We start from the raw sequence: 16,198 nt of genomic DNA on the forward strand, positions 1-16,198 counted from the left end.
AGAAGTGTGTTGTAGTTTGCATGCCAAGCCATCCGTTGGTGCTGCACTATTCGTCATACCAAGCAGCCCTGCATGCACACACAGGACAGCGCGATGTAAACATCCAGGCTCCTTCAGGCTCTTTTATCATTGTATATCCACTCAGTATCTGGTGCATGGAAGAAATGTCTCTGCTTGTGATCCACATGACGGCGTAGCAAATGAAGGTTTTCTTGGAAACGTCATGCAGCTCAACCGTTACTTCTTGGATCTGGTGTTGTTATCACCGATCTTCACCCACGTGTGCAGGAGAGCCGCTGCAGTGATGTGCGTTTTCAAAAACCAACAGCCGAAACTCAGTGTTAGTTTACCGTTTTCACCTGAAAATGAACGCTCATCAGATGTCAAAGCACTGCAGAGCACTAGAAAACAGTGGCCATGAAACAATCCGAAAAATGTAAATGGTCCATCAACACTGAGATTTCCTGCATATTTCCAGCTGTGAATGTGTACGTGGAGAAATCCATGTAAAGATGATGCAGACCTTTCCCGACATCCGGGAGCTTTTGATATGAATTATGTACTTTTGAGAGGAGATGGCCCGACACACACATTCTTGCCTTATCTCTCGCTATACCAAGCTGTTACTTGAGCCCATATATCTCAGTTTTATAATCACACAACTGTTTTAACTTAAAGGAATTTTCCGAAGATTTTTGACCCACACCCTATTGTCCATTGACAAAGTTAGACAAGCTCATAAATACCTATTTTGTGTCTCTGCCTCCAGTGGCTTCTTCCCAGCTGTTAGCATCGTAGTTAGCTTAGCTCAATTGTTGGAAGTCAATAGGAAACAGAGCCAGACTGACGAAAGTAGACAAAATACTCCTTACAGTGGTCCAGGGGATGGTGTATTAGCACGTGAAGGAAATCCGAATGGTTATGAAACATTTTAAAAGACGCGTTTTCTTTTCAATCCATTAAAATAACGTTTTGATACACACAGATCTGCACAAGCATAGTGCTCCACGGGAGGGTATACCGGAGCACAACGACTAAGTCTAGGGCTTCTACTGCTTTGCTCCAGTATATCCTTCGGAGCACTGCGCATGCGCAGGTCTGTGTGTACCAAAACTTTATTTTAACGGATTGAAAAGATAACACGTCTTTTAAAATGTTTTATAACCATTCGGATTTACTTAACGTCCTAATACGCCGTCCCCTGGACCACTGGAAGGAGGATTTTGTCCACTTTTGTCAGTCCGGCTTTGTTTCCCATTGACTTCCAGCAATTGAGCTAAGCTAACTACGATGCTAACAGCTGGGAACCAGTCACTAGACGCAGAAACACAAAAAAGGTGTCTGCGCTTGTCTAACTTTGTCAATGATAGGGATAGGGTGTGGGTCAAAAATCTTCAGAGTATTCCTTTAAAGTTTCTATCCTAGAAAAACATTTTTTTGTTTTCCTTTACAATCAAATCTTTAAGACGTGCTGAAGAACCTTGCCTCACTTCACTGAAAGGGCAAAAGTCTCTCTTTTTTAATTGGTTTGCTATTGATGCTTTAGCTCTTTGGCTCTAAAATGTCCTACTTACTCACCTGTTGTTTGATTAGACAGATGAAATTATCGCACACTGCTTCAAAGTGCCTCTTTATTCACTGGGCCGAATGTCTGCCTGTCTGTCAGTCCTTATGTCTTCGATTGATTTTTCTCTCAGATTATATGACACTCTGCAGACGTCCTTATTAGATGTGTAAATATCAGCTTTCTGCACAAGGAAAGAACAACAAAAACACAGACAGCCGCTGCCTAATTAAATCTCTTGGAAACACAGCATTCAAAACACAGCAAACTTTTTCTTATTTTATATAAAATCAATATGATTTGAAAATAAATATGCATTACTGTTTTTACATAGACACAGAAAACATGTTAATAATGAGGAAGAGACAAAGCCAACTAATGAAAAGGGTTCTAAGACTGATGGCGGAAACATCGCAGATCGTTATCCGAATTTTAAAGTGGTGATGGTGGTGGTGATGTGGTCGTGTACGCTGAGCCGCTAGCAGTAGTTTATTCGTATTTGCATTTTGCACGACGGACAAAACACAGGTCCGCTACTTATTTAAATACTTAAATACAGCCTAACACCCACACGCGGATGTGCACATCGGCAGAAGTGGGTGAAAACACATAGACACACACGCACACACACACGGACGCGCACACGTACAGACGCACATGAGTTAAAAGTTCTACACAGCACCCACACCCTTAGATAAGAGGGGTTAACAAAAAAAAAAAAAAAAAAGAGATGTCATCAGTACATCAGTACAAATGATCCATTTAGGGAATGTTAACAAATTAGATAGTTTTTCTTTTTTTTTTTCTTTCTTTGTTTCATAGAAAAGCACAGAGAGGCTCCATGCTGAGAGTAGCCATCAGTGACCTTACACATCAGGGGACTAACAGGACAGCCACAGGTACATAACACTGCATACATAAATAGACCGAATTAAATACGGGTATATTGGCTATATTGATGACCAGTATCCCTTTAAAAGTAATATGGCACTCCAGAGCTTCCTCTGATCGCGGTCACGGCACGGAGAGAGAGTCCACGTCCGTCCCGAAAATGTCCTCAGAAGGAAAGGAGACGACGTCGCCGGGTGGCGGCGGACTCCAAACGTCCGCCGGCTGTCCCCGTCGTCCTGCCGTCCTCGCCCAGAAACAGTTCATCCATCATTGTTTTTGAAAGGAGAGTACGCCCACGTCCTCTTCGGGCTCGCCCGCTCGTTTAGCAGTTAAATATAGCTCAGATTTGAGAGGTTTTGCATGTTATGATTGACACACAACCACAGTAGACTCGTATCCAGTGAAGTAATTGCATACATATATCGACAATAAGACTACACCTGCATTGCAAGCCTGTTAGAAATGCAAAACCACATGGCGGCTATTTTGCTTTTAGTCAAATGATGGGTTTAGTTATTTGTATCTGTAGCAGCATAACAACTCTGTACTCTTTTTTCTTTTCTTTTTTCTTTTGTCATGGTCTATATACACACAGATATACAGTGGGAGGAAACTTCAGTCTTTTCTTTTTTTTGTTCTCTCTCAGTCAGTCCGAGGGGAATGCTTTCCACAGAGAAGAAGAGCTTACGGTTCAAAGGTCAAAGTGCTGTGCTGTGAAATATCTTTAGAATATTCCTTCATCTTGTACATCTGGTGCGCCCGCCTCTCTCATCTTGGCTTGTCACATCTAGATGAGAAGAACAGATAGCGTGTTTAGCTCCGTGATCTCCTTCACACATTTGTACACATTGTCATTGGCTGATGAGGGAAATCTTGACAGCAGTCGGTTAACTGTTAACGCGCTGAAATACATGTCAGCGTTTTGTGCTTTGAAATATCTTCTTTTGATCCTGATCTGTTGCAGTCGTCTTTAATAATATGAACATATTGGCTAGCGCTAAAACATGTAAAATTCAACTTCCACACAGCTGGAATCGGGCTCAGTCTCCGTGGCCGCTGAATGTGTCACTGTTTATAAGCTATTTGCTAACTGGGTCACTCTGTTACTTGGTACTAGGCAGGTAAAAGTACAGGGGATTTTTGTTGTTGTTTTTTTCCTGAAACAGTAGTCTTCTGTGGTTCTGCTGATAAGATTGTTACAGCGAAGCAAAACATGAGCCCAGAGACATTAAAATGCACAATATGAACCACAGACTTGGTACTTTGCTCTTTGTCAATCTGATGTTCATCAGATATCAAGTTAAAATACAAAGAATATCTGATTTTGGCTACATTTTTTAAACAACCACAGAAAGTTTATAACTTTGTTATAGTGCTGCCACCAGGTAGGCATTGTGATTTGAGGTTTTTTATTAGTAGTGAGACATTTAAGCCAAATTGACAGTCACCTCACGTCTGATTCTCTTTTATGAATGACTCCTGTAAACCTTCACTGAACTCCGATCATTCTTCGATCCAACCCGTTGACTTGTGTCGTCTGTCGGGAACATGTATCCGCAGACACCTCTACATAATATTTTAAAATACAACAGGAAATGCTAGAGCGGCCCAAACAGGAAGTCCCAGACTTCAGTGATCCATGTTGTTACACGGGAATGCTGGAAACTGAACACAAACTCGGTCTAGAAAAGTTTAATAGCTCTTTCTCAGCTTACCTCAGTGTGTGTGGGTGTGTGTGGACGCTCACGAATCAAGCGCGCAACATGGCAGCGTGCACACTCTGCATCATTGTAATTTGTTTCTTCCATGACACCCACAAACACGTCTCTCACTTTTTCTTTTTTTTTTATAGTTTTCGTCTGCACAGTCTAAAAATGTCCGAGCATTTTTATGCTCAGGCCTCACCGCTGGGCCGTCCTCAGCTTGCTGAGGCGGCGTTACACAAGTCTTCTTGGCTTTCAGGGACATGGGAATTCTTGGAAACTAATAGGGAATGTTCAGATTTGTGGCGGTTTACTGTAGTCTTCCAGTAAATATGTTATTGATTTAGAGCAGAAGACATTTAAAGATGTAAAAAATAAAATGTGAGGGTAGAGAGAGGAGCGACCACTGTGAATGTAGCTCAGATCTCCCAGCAGCACTTACTTGCAGGTCCTTTCGTTGAGCTCTAGCTGGCGTTCTTTACAGTATTCGTCCGTGTGTTTGCAGGAGCACCGGCAGGTCGCGGGGTCCTGTACAAACAAACGCTTTCTCCTCTCTGAGCAGTGATCACAACATGGCTCACAAACACTGGACAAGACAGAGAGACAGACAGAGGGGATGGGAGGAAGAGGGGAGAAGCAGATTATCACCGTGTACTTATTGGCACCCGCAAGAAGGGTCGACCTCAGGTCAGCCCTTTCATATCCCCCGGCTGGTTTCTCCAAGCCACTGCCAAGCTGCCCTGCATGTGACACCTGGGTTGTGTTTCACATTGGATTCGCACAAAAATCCAAGCAGTAAAATTACCCGCCGCACACCCCCCTCGTCCCTCCCCCGTTGATTGGACGACTCGCAAATGTCCCCGTCCGTGTTAGACATGCAGCGAACGAAGCTCTCCCACCGGTTCATGCGACACAAAGCGACACGTAGTGGCTTCGAACTACGCACTCTGCGCTCGATAAAGAAGACTCGAGGGTCCGTTTGGTGCACCGTAAAGAACAAACTTCATTTTATTGAGTGAATACTGAAGACTACGTTTCCCACAGAGAGACATGAGGTTAAAAACATTGTCCGAAAGTGGTCTAAAGTACATTTCTAAGCAGAGGCTCCAATACTCCACTGAGATCTCAATATACAAATTACAAATGTACACACAGAGGAATCTGTTCACAGTATGAGCACTGAAGAAACATGAGATCATCTTCATATTAGTGTTGATAAAAGGATTGTTCTTTTCTCATGGTTTCAGGGACAAGAAGTAGGCAAACAAAGAAACAAAAACAGTACTTGCTAAACAAAGGCGACAGATAGCCATCACGTTTTCTCTTCACATTACAAAGTAAGTACCAGCATTAGGCACAAGACAGCGAAACCAGTTTGTAAAGATGAAAAGAACCAAAAGGGGGAGAGGGAGACGGGTACGAGACACAGCAAAGCGGCACAGACTCAACACCGAGCGCAGGGCCGTGATTACGATCCTGCTGATCCCAGCACAGATACCAGGAGAGCACAAGACAGTCTGCGATGCCATGCTGGTGGATCTGCGATCTGCTACAGGAGAAGGTTCAGGTTGCACCGTACAGCTGATTCAAAGTCACTGTTTTCCAGCTGTTTTTGAACACGTCCGTCATCAATCGTGAAGGAAGCTACCGGACATGTTAGGAGCAAGTGGAACCTCGGGTTTCTACCCTGTCTTTTCTCTGTCACTACACATTGCTGTATCTCACCCCAAACATTGGTCCAGGCTTATCCACAGAGAGTGACATTCTCAGAAACATTGTGCTGGTGAGGTTAGGACAAGATCAGATGGAGATTTTTTAGGTTTTGAGATGGGTTATGGTTCGTTTCTTGCGAGGTAGGATATGATCATGTCTGCCGTACTTCCCTGGTTATCAGTGTTATGTCAAGTTTTTTTTTTTTTGCTTTAAGCGGCGTTTCCACAACATGTTAACAAACAGGGCAGCAAGGACACGGACGTTTGGAAGAGCATTGCTGACGAGACATAGTTAGGACATAAGCAACATGCTAATTGATGTGACTGACGGGCAGAAATGGTACACGCTCAAAAGGGGCAAAAGAGCTCCTCCCAAATTAGCTTAATTATGAGAAGCGCAACACTGAGGTGCAGGTAGGTGGAGAAGGCGGAGCTGACATACGCATCGTGAATTGTTTTGTCACGGTTTTTCTTTCTCTTTCTCTTTTGGCCTTTACCCTTGCCTTTCCTGGATTTTCTGCAAGAGAGACAGGACAACAATATAGAGAGATACCTGAGAGACTGGCGAGAGATGGACTCATGTCTTCAGATCTGAAAGCGGTGGTCGCTCCAAGTTAATATCCTTCTACAGCTTGTTTTTTAATGTGAATAAGTCAAAGAGCAAAGCACATGTTCACTTCAGACTGTTTATCCAGCTAAGTGGTACCAACTGACTTACTAGGTGTTATATCTTACGTATTTTAAATCAGACGACCAGCGTCTGAACCTTTCACCTGAGGTGACGATGCCAAAATAAAGTCTTGGAAAAAGCCGACTCAACTGGCAGCGTAGAGGGAATGACACGGTATTTTTAGAATGTGAGACCTTTGAAATGTGTTTCGGTTCAACGAAGACACAGCCAACATAATGCTGTGTTGTCGCCCATAAAATCTGCAGTTTATGAGTGTGATAAATATCTTGCGTTTTGTGAAAAGGTCCGTCTATTATCCAGCTTGCCTTCAAAAGGCACGAGGTACATAACAACGAGCGCGAAAGCAGGAGGCGGCTCGAGAATTCCCATCACGGGCAGAAATTTGGGCAGTAATAAGAACAATATACTGCGACTGCTTTTCAGAAGATGTAGGTCAGCTCTTTTCAGCGATTCAATGTGTTTCCGACCGCGGCACAATAAGAGCGCCCTGGTGTGTGATTACGAAGCATTCACGCGGCGTTTCCAGGTGCAGGGCGGATTTCAGAGAACATTTAGAAATGCAAGCGAATGCGCCGACGTTGACTCAGACCTTTGTAAAAATAACAAAAATAATGATGATTATGTTTCTGTCTTTCTATTTATATTCACAGTACATTCAGCTACTGGCCTCTGATGTTATTAATGGCCATTTCTTTCCTCTGAGCAATGCGTCACTGTGCTCATTTCACTTTATGCATTCTGTCATTTATTTTTTCAGCAACGTCTAGATCGTCAAACCAAAATGTTCCTTGGATCAAATATACCCTCAGAGTTTACAGCCATGCTAGAAGCTCTGGGAGGTTTCTCTTTAGCACAGCAGTGCCTTGAAGGTTTGTTATAAAGCAAATGTTGAGCAATAAATACAACTAAAGCTAGGGGGGGTTGTTAGTTTTGCTCATATTCGGTCATGCGTTAAAGCGACTTTGAGCCACTGCATGGAAAGTTAAGGAATCAAACCGATGCAAATCATATGCAGATTATGAACCATTGAGGGTCTGAATCCCTCCTCACAATCTGTCAATCTGTACTATCCTTTTCTTTCCTTCTGTCCTCTAAGCCAAACAGAACAATAGAAATTCTCCATGTCTTGTTGTTTCTTATGGATTTGTTGGGTTTTTTTCTCCATAAAAGTGCCTTGAACTGACAGAGTTGCATTTATTTCTTTACAAAAAAAAATAAATAAATTGAATTGAACTGAACTGAACTAGATGTGCAACTGTAAAATAGAGCAAAAAAAAAAAAAAAAAAAAAAAAGGGAATGGATACGAACTTCCTCTCTGATATTTTTGAACTGAGTTTCCGTGTGTGGATGCTGATAGTCGTCTAGTTTTATAACCTCAGTGAGATGACTCACTGAAGATAAAAGGAAAAACACATCAAGAATCAGAAACGGGAGTTGAACGACCTGGAGACCATTACTTTGTGGGAGCACACCACCAAAGCTGGACTCATAAACAGTTATGGCAGGGTTAAAGAGACGGTCTTAAAGCTCCGAGACACATATATGTATATGACAGACAACCTGGCATAAAACCAAAAATACAACCTACTGCAATCCAGCAGTGGAAAAATATTAGCTACGCAACAGAAAGAAGATTAAAGCCTTTAAGTGACCCTGAGCACACTGACATCTGTAGCAGGGGAAGGGAGGATCACTCGAGAAAGGATCATAAACACCAAAGTTTAACGTCTTCAAAAACACTGTTATCTGTGTAACAGCAGGCAGAAACAGGAGTAATAGAAGTTAAGTGGGATGTGAGCATTAAAGCAGGGCGTGGAGGAGTGTAAAGGGGGGAAACAGTGAAGGACAGGTGCGGAAAGTTCAACGCCCTCGCTTTAGACTTAGTGCTAGTAATGGGCATTGTCAGGTTCATCTTCTGAGAGCTGCAAAATTATTTATGCACAGTGACTTTTCCACTGTGGTTTTAATGAAATTTAGCTATTGTGTATTTTTTTTTTTTTTTAATGTGTTTGTGTGAGAGAAAGAGATTAAAGGGAAGCAAATCAGTCTGAAAGAGCCTGTAGTATAATGTCAGAAAGACTGAGGATTGCAGATGACTGAGAGTGAGGGTTTTTTTTCTTTCTTTTCAAAGCAAAACAGGAAAAGATCAAATCTCATGTACCCATTGTTTCCCAACAAATACCCAATTCCCATGCTGAAAGAAGGCTGTACTCACTTTTCTTTCTGTTCTCTCACTTCTTTCTTTAACCTGAAAGGCAGGAACATAACAACGCATTAGATCACAGCGCGCAATTGTTCCCGGTAAACAGATATACATCGAGACTGTTAGACTAAATCAGCATTGTGTGTGTGTGTGTGTGTGTGTGTGTGTGTGTGTGTGTGTGTGTGTGTGTGTGTGTGCACACATCAGTTTTCACAAATCATCACACTACGTCACCTGATTTACAAAAAACCTGGATAAAAGTGACTTTCACTTTCAAATACCTGGTTAAGTAAGTGAGACAACCGAGTTGGGACACAAGCCAGATCGCTCGATCGCACACGGGGATGAAATGGGGGTGTGTTCGTTCATTCGCACGCACGCGCACATGCACGCACGCCGTCTCGTTTTGTTTCACTTCCATGTGACAAACTATTGCCGATAACGGCGTGAAGCAATAAATCTGCTGGCACAGAGTTGTGGCAAGAGCTAGCCAGAAGTGTTAGGAAACAGTTTCCTTACTGGAGGTCACGGACTCACAGCCAGCTTTCTCCTGGACAGACTGGTGAGACAACTCCACAGAAATATGTCTGAGCATTTATTATTAAAGCTATGATGCTTTAAGTTTTTTTAGGAAAACAACAAAAGTTTGAACTCTACAGTTTTCTGCTGGTGATTTTAGACAGTTGTCTGTGTTTAGTGTTCGCTCTGTAGAATGACTTCAGTTATTCAATTAAAAAATAAAATCTAAACTGCATAGAATGGACTGATATAAGCCTTTGAAAATGTTTACAGGTGTCCTAAAGATTTATGGCTACAACCACACGGTGACATAAATGTCATCGCTGCAGTCAGTCAGCAATAAGTTCAGCATGAAACCTCTGCTGGGTCAGAGGTCTGACAGCGAAGCTACGGAGGCCTCGTTCCAGTAAAACTTTTAAAAGTTAGAGCAACAATCTCAACCAGGTGACGTAAAGTGACGAAAGAGCCGCTCGGCCCCGAGCCAGGGCGGCAAGTGTTTGTTTTCTCGTGTGTTTTTCCTTCAGCGCAGGAGGGTGGTACTAGATGTTCAGTAATGTCACAGATAGTAGCGTTCATGATGAATTTAAATAAGCGGTTTATTAAAAATTGTTTTTTTTTTTTTTTTGGGAACAAACTTTTACAGGTCAAGTTGAACACAGAAGGAAGAAACACAAACCAGAGCCTGATGGATAAATTAGTACTCACTGATCTTTCACACGTAGTGATAGAAAGAAAAGAAAATCACCCTGTCACATAAAGAGACCCTAGGAAATATGCACCAGACTTATCTCAGCGACTGATAGCTAAACCAATCCCTGCTTCGTTCCAGAGATGACCTCTGTGTGTCGCTGGAGGGAAAAAAAATCTAAATATCAGGGTCCTGCATTTTCAGACAAATGTATCTGCTTCACCTAAGTACTGCGACGGAACGAGAAAGACTTTAAACAACATTGAGAACGTCTGCTGCGATGCGTTTCAACCCGCTCCGGCCTCGATAACATCAACCGAGTGAAAGAAGGAAAAGATAAAATAACGAGATTTAGCCGATATGCATCTGTTGAACGTGTCAGGGGCGAACTCTAAACAATAACTTCACATGGCGTGTTTGGCCGGTCTCTGCTCTGCTACACAATGAAGCAGTGATTTGTAGCGGTGTGTGTGTGTGTGTGTGTGTTCGTGCGTGTGTGTTCAGGGTTTCTTACCTACACTCGCATGCGCTGTGTTCTGTAAAGCTCATGAAAATGTCATTCTGTTGCCTTTGGGGTTTTATTCTTTTAATCTGCAACAAAAAAAAAAGAAGAAGAGAAATTGTTACGAGTCGGTTAGATGAACAAAAAGCAGATACATATTAATCCTGGAGCAGACCGGCCGGGCTCGGCGGAAGGTCAAGGCTTTCAAATATGTAAATGTGTAAACTTCCAGATGGATTTCAAGTTCTGCTTCTTTGGTATTCACGGGAGACGAAGACAAATAAGGGTCAAGCGTAAACAACTGTGTGTCAAACTTTAGACACTGGAGTTTCTGAACAGCTCTGGGTTTCAGCTGTTCAAGCTGGGTGGCACCAAACCCGCTGCTTTCACTAATCTTGTGTCGGTATCGAGGAGCGAGATTGAAAATAAGCAGGATTGTTCTGGTGTGAGATGCCAAATTTGAAATGCTTCAAGGAATTGTGTAATGTTCCATGTTTTGAAATTGAATTGAAAATAAAATGTTTGCCACGTTTTCAAATGTTAGAGAGAAGAAAAAAAAAAAAAAAAACGGAAACCAAGAGAGATAAATTCAGTCTAGCAAAGCAGAAGTTTGTTTTTTCAACATGTTTCCACCTGTTGGGGGATCTAGAGCAAAGCCAAAGCTTCTCACATGGGGGTAAAGGTGACAGTGAAAACTGAGCCCTTGGTTTGAGGACAACAAAAGGGATCCTTTCTGCCTAAAGGTCGCACCTAAGCAGCCTTTCAGCAATGCGTACTTGGACCGATTTGAAGGGCTTCTACGCCAAGTCCTTCCAGGGCCGTGCACCGCTCAGAAGGGACACTTAAGCGGCCTGCGCGGCCTGCTCGTGTGACATTTGACCAAAAATAATTCACCGAAAGGACACAGGTTGAATAAGAGTTCTAAAATATCGATCGGCCCCGGGGAACAAATCGCCCAGGCGTTCAGTGTCCCGGCCGGCGGCGGCGGCGGCGGCGGCGGCGGCGGCGGCGGCGGCACTGCTGACCTCCATTGTGATGTTATAGCTGGACGTGGGCATGCACTGCAGCATCTCGTCATTGCAGCAGCCGGCGCAGCGCGTCAGCACCACGCAGGACGGGATGAAGATGTGTTCCACCTCCTCCGGATACTCCTGTAGGATCTCCACCAGCAGCTCTCGAGGCTTACACAAACTCTTGTTGTAGACCTCCATTAAAGGGATCACTGTGTGACAAGAAGGACAAACGGACCGGATTACAAAACAGGAAATCAGCAAGAAATGACACACAGGTGTACATATATGAGCACTTCTTCATTCCTACTACTGGATTACATTTTATCTCAGTGACTGATTGCCAATTACTCTCTCTATACATGCACATTTGCCTCATCAGCTGTGAAACCCCCGCTGTTGCAATTCTGAGTCTCACAATAAGTGCCTCTGCTCTGCACTGCTTCCCCCCTCACTCAGTCTTCGCTGGAGTTCTGCTCTTGAGAAAGATATTAGCACACAGACTAACAACGCCTCCCCAAACATCACTCAAAGTCTTAAGAGAGCCTAAAACAGCCCCAGACGGACGGGCCTCCGGGACACCAAATCAAACATACCAGGCCTGAACAATATCACCTAGTGCCGCTTCTGATTGTCTAAATTAGATTGGCCAATGTTGAGGTTGTGCAAAAATGAAATTGTAGGCCAAGAGGGTGACATTCCTTTCTATAAAAGGGTCTGGTCACCATAACATTCCCCCAGCTAAACCTCAATGAAAAGGAATGCTGCTCGGAGCGAACACGTCCAACGAGTGAGATTTAAGAGTGAAACTGGTCTCAGTTACTGGAACAAAAAAAAAAGAAGAAGAAGAAGAGGAAGAGGGTTTTCTGAAGGGGTTAAATCTCTGCAGGGTCAAGCTACAACGCTGCCCACTAGGAGGCGATAATTTTCCTTTAATGTCAAGGTGAAATCTGAACCAGCCCTTTCTGTTTTGGCTGCAGGCCAACCAGGGAGCCCGAGGCAGACTGTATTCCCACGGTGCCCTGTGGGACACCTACCGTCATGTGGACCTCTTTCTGTTTCCTTAGGTATGTGGGCACTCTGGAAGGAGAGGAGGGGAGAAAGCACGCCGTTAGTTACAGTAGATTGTGCAAGAGCTTCTCTTTTTTTTTTTTTTTTTTTTTTTTTTAAGACCCTGGCGGGGGACTGAACTTATCCACAGTTGTGCAAAAGAGATTTTGACAATACTGCAACAATATGAAAACCACACTTATCTGGAGTTGGCTGACAGAGCAGTGTGTCAAATGTTCACTATCATACTCCACCACTGTGTTGGGGGGGGGGGGGGACGGGGGGAACAATGGTTCCAGTATTCAAATGAACAGAGTTCAGCCAGATGTTAGAAATAAAATGGAATCGTTTTTCTATCAGTAGAAGTCTACATCAGAATCTTGTAAGCCTAAAACAAACATTTCAGAGTGCGCCTCCTCGGCCTCCAGGCAACCCGGGATAATCAGCGTTGCTATTAAACCGGTAAAAGCCCCCCCGGCCCCCCTGCCCTCACAGGGGGTAGCTGTCAGGACCGGCCCTGGAGCTGTCACCACACCAGCCGGGCCACAAAGGGGACGGTTTTTTTTTATTTTTTTTTTTTTGGCCAACTTTCCATTTCGTTACGCACCGCGCCGGCTTTCACGCATGCACGTACGCACACACGCGGCGCTTGCCTTTCCACATGGGAGCGCGCACGACTCGCGCAATATCTGGCCGATGTTGCGAGAGAGAGAGGGGAGAAACTCAGCGCGATTCTTTTAATGAAAAGTTAAGAAAAAAAAGAGAAAAAAAAAGAAGAAAGGCAGGGTGCTGTGGAGTCTCCTCCCCCTTTCTGGTGGCGTGAGAGGGGACCGAGAGACCCCAGGCTCGCTCCAAAACACCGAACGCTGTATTATTAATGGCAGGGTGTCAAGCTGCGAACACCGGCTCTTTAAGCGCGTGATGATATGACGGCTGATGACCGGCAGCGGTGGGGGGACTTCATCCCGGGCCCGTCCGGCGTTGATTGGGCGGCTTAGCCGTCATTAAATCAACCGCTCACTTAAATAAACACTTCTCCGGGCCCGGGAGGGGGCTGCAGACCTTATAAGATGCCTGAAAGATGAACTATGTGGCCGCGTGAAACACCAAGGCTTCCTTTCAACAGAATCTTTCCCAAGTTCAACCGTGTTGCGGGAAAATAACGCAGCCTCCCGCGTGAGGAGTATTTTTTTTTTCACCTTGAAACCTTTGCTCAAAGTTATACAGCGGCCGATTAATGATTATATGGAAAACGATTTACAACACGCGCTCAAAAAGCCATTAAAAATTAAGCCCCGCTGGGTCCGAGCAACGCAGCGGAAAGAGTGTTTGTTTTGCTCTGAGAGTGAAGGTTGAGCTGAAGTTGTGAATGTGAGTGAATCTGCTCTAATTGAAGAGTCACGGAGAACCTGCTGAGTGTCCTGATTCAGAATGGAGCCGCTGCGCCTTTAATATCTCCAAGGTGCTTTAGGAGCAGGCCTCAAACTTCACAACATTATTATAAAAAGAGAAGAAAAAAAAAACCCCTCACGTTCTGCTGGAGGGGGGGAAAGAAACGCACCAGCCGCGAGCGCGTGTGTGAGGTTTGTGGAATGATCGTTTAATTCCCTCTGAAGCCACAGAACATTTCGGCTTGTTTAAACACGAGCTGTGTGACCTACCAGAGGAAAGACAAGGACAAGCTACACATTCATGACCACTGGCTGCGTTTCGCAAATACAGATCGATTCATGCGCTTTGTGTGTGTGTGTGTGTTTGTGTGTGTGTGTGTGAGAGAGAGAGAGAGAGAGAGTGTGTGTGTGTGTGTGTGTGTGTGTTGTTTTTGGCCCGGGTTTTCTCTCCGGTCTACACTCACCTTGACAGCTGACAGCGTCAAAAATAATAGTGTCAAACTGTCAATAATGTTCATGTTGTTGGGAGTCTAATCCAAAGACAGGCGACGTTTTAAAATTCAATCAGCCAATGTGGCGATTTGTTCTCAAACATGAAGTTTAACAGGATAAAAAATAAAATAAAATAAAAGCAAAAAAACAAACAAACAAGTGGACCGGCTAAAACTTGTGGGAGTGAGGGGCCGGGGGTTGTAACGGCAAATCCATGCTGGTCCCAAGGTTGGAGCATACAATCCTGTGTGGATTAACTTCCTTCTCAACTGTTGCCAATTATTTTTAAGATATCCAGAAACACGAGGATCCAAGATGCACAACGTCTCACATTGTTCCGCAGCGGACCTTTATTATTTTCTTGCAAGGGAATAGCAATCCACATTACAGTAATCCCATGCCTGTTGAGCCAGTCGTCTCCAAGTGTCTGTCCATTTGAAACTTGCACCCTGCTCCTATGTGCAACTTGACCGGGATGACGTTCAGTGAAAAAAGAAAGAGGGAGGAGGGGGAGAAAGAGAGAGAGAGAGAAAAAAAAAAAACAGAAACGCGCTGACAGATGATCGTCCCAGGAAACTTTGTGCTGTTTTCTGCCGATGTCACCGCTGCGCACTAAAGCAGGTCAGCTCTCCGCGTCCTCCTCGGTCTGTCGGTGTCTCCGTGCTGTGGCTCGGTGCGCGCGGGTGGCGGACTGGCAGCCTCGGTCCGGAGACGTGGATGATTGGTGGACAACCAATTGGTAGACAGCAGGGTAGGTGTGTCTTGAGTGGGCCGATATACCAGCGCACCTCTGAAGTGCGTTCAGGAGAGCAAGTCTACCAGAAAAAGAAAGTGTATCACGTATAGTGCATTTGAGATGCTGCAGCTCTCAATCTGATCACTTCAATATAATCTACTCTTTTTTTATTATTATTATTATTTTGCTATTTCAACATCCACTTGTCACACCAAAAATACGCATTTCCTCTTACTGGACAGGGGTTATGACTGTCTTACCTAACAGTTAATCACCCACTTTCTACGAAGTTTGATTAATTTAAGCCGGAATCTGCGAGGAAATTACTGACGGACGCGCAAATATTACAAAAACGCCCTCGGACGCGTCTTGTGTGTTCGCTCGGTTCACTTCAATTTCCGTCGCAGCGCCTGTTGCAGAATGCATTAGATTGAAGAAAAAAAAAAGAGGTCAAACGTGTATATTTGCTAAGATCAGCGCCACACTTTCTCATTTCCAGTTCCAGCCGGTGATACTAGGGCACAACACTTTCCAGTCTCGTGGCTATTCGGGGGGCCGAGCTCCAAATATCCCCCCATTTCCATGAAAGAGGAAACCCGTGCTTCGCCAAAGTGGGAGTGTGCGCCGCGTCGGTGTGTGTGTCCGGACACGTAGGCGTGCGACGCCGCCGTCTGTGATGTGCCGCGCGCCCGCCGGTCAGGAGTTGTTACCGCATCTCCGTGACCGAGTGCGCGTCTGCACGCACGCACGCACGCAAGGCAACGCGCGCTGCGTGGAAAGTGTGATGAGTCTGCGCGCGTCGTGACTTCCTGCGCGTCGCCTCGCCGGAGAATGGATTTTCTGTGTAATGTCCAGCTCAGCAGAAGCCACCTGGCCGGCGGAGGATGACCGCCGGGCGGGCTCTGTCCCCCCCCCCAGGAGCAGAAAGACAGGGTGCGATTCTGCAGCCGACCCAGTGAATCACACACACATCATATCCTGTAACTCCAGATGGCCAAGTTAGACGAACTGTGCGCAGAGAGACAGGGGCAGAGATTCCATGTCA

The 16,198-nt window shown here is 44.7% G+C and overlaps 1 protein-coding gene across 3 annotated transcripts; it reads right to left on the reverse strand.

Moving 5' to 3' along the window:
• Positions 1 to 1,830: 1,830 nt before the first annotated feature.
• Positions 1,831 to 15,562, reverse strand: vegfab (vascular endothelial growth factor Ab). 3 transcript variants are annotated; one of them, XM_030110029.1, is made up of 8 exons: positions 14,390 to 15,234; positions 12,522 to 12,564; positions 11,500 to 11,696; positions 10,487 to 10,563; positions 8,778 to 8,810; positions 6,313 to 6,387; positions 4,601 to 4,744; positions 1,831 to 3,242 (listed from the first exon to the last, which is right to left on the reverse strand). In XM_030110029.1, the coding sequence occupies exons 1-8, from the start codon at positions 14,441 to 14,443 to the stop codon at positions 3,224 to 3,226; spliced, it is 642 nt and encodes a 213-aa protein (XP_029965889.1). In that variant the 5' UTR covers positions 14,444 to 15,234; the 3' UTR covers positions 1,831 to 3,223. The 3 variants fall into 3 exon arrangements, with proteins under 3 accessions (XP_029965889.1, XP_029965891.1, XP_029965890.1); XM_030110031.1 differs by lacking the exon at positions 6,313 to 6,387 and having other exon boundaries at positions 14,390 to 15,131; XM_030110030.1 differs by lacking the exons at positions 1,831 to 3,242; positions 4,601 to 4,744 and adding an exon at positions 15,414 to 15,562 and having other exon boundaries at positions 5,196 to 6,387; positions 14,390 to 15,232.
• Between the last annotated feature and the right edge of the window lie 636 nt (positions 15,563 to 16,198).

This window comes from Salarias fasciatus, chromosome 15 (assembly GCF_902148845.1).
Source record: "Salarias fasciatus chromosome 15, fSalaFa1.1, whole genome shotgun sequence".
NCBI lineage: Eukaryota > Metazoa > Chordata > Actinopteri > Blenniiformes > Blenniidae > Salarias > Salarias fasciatus.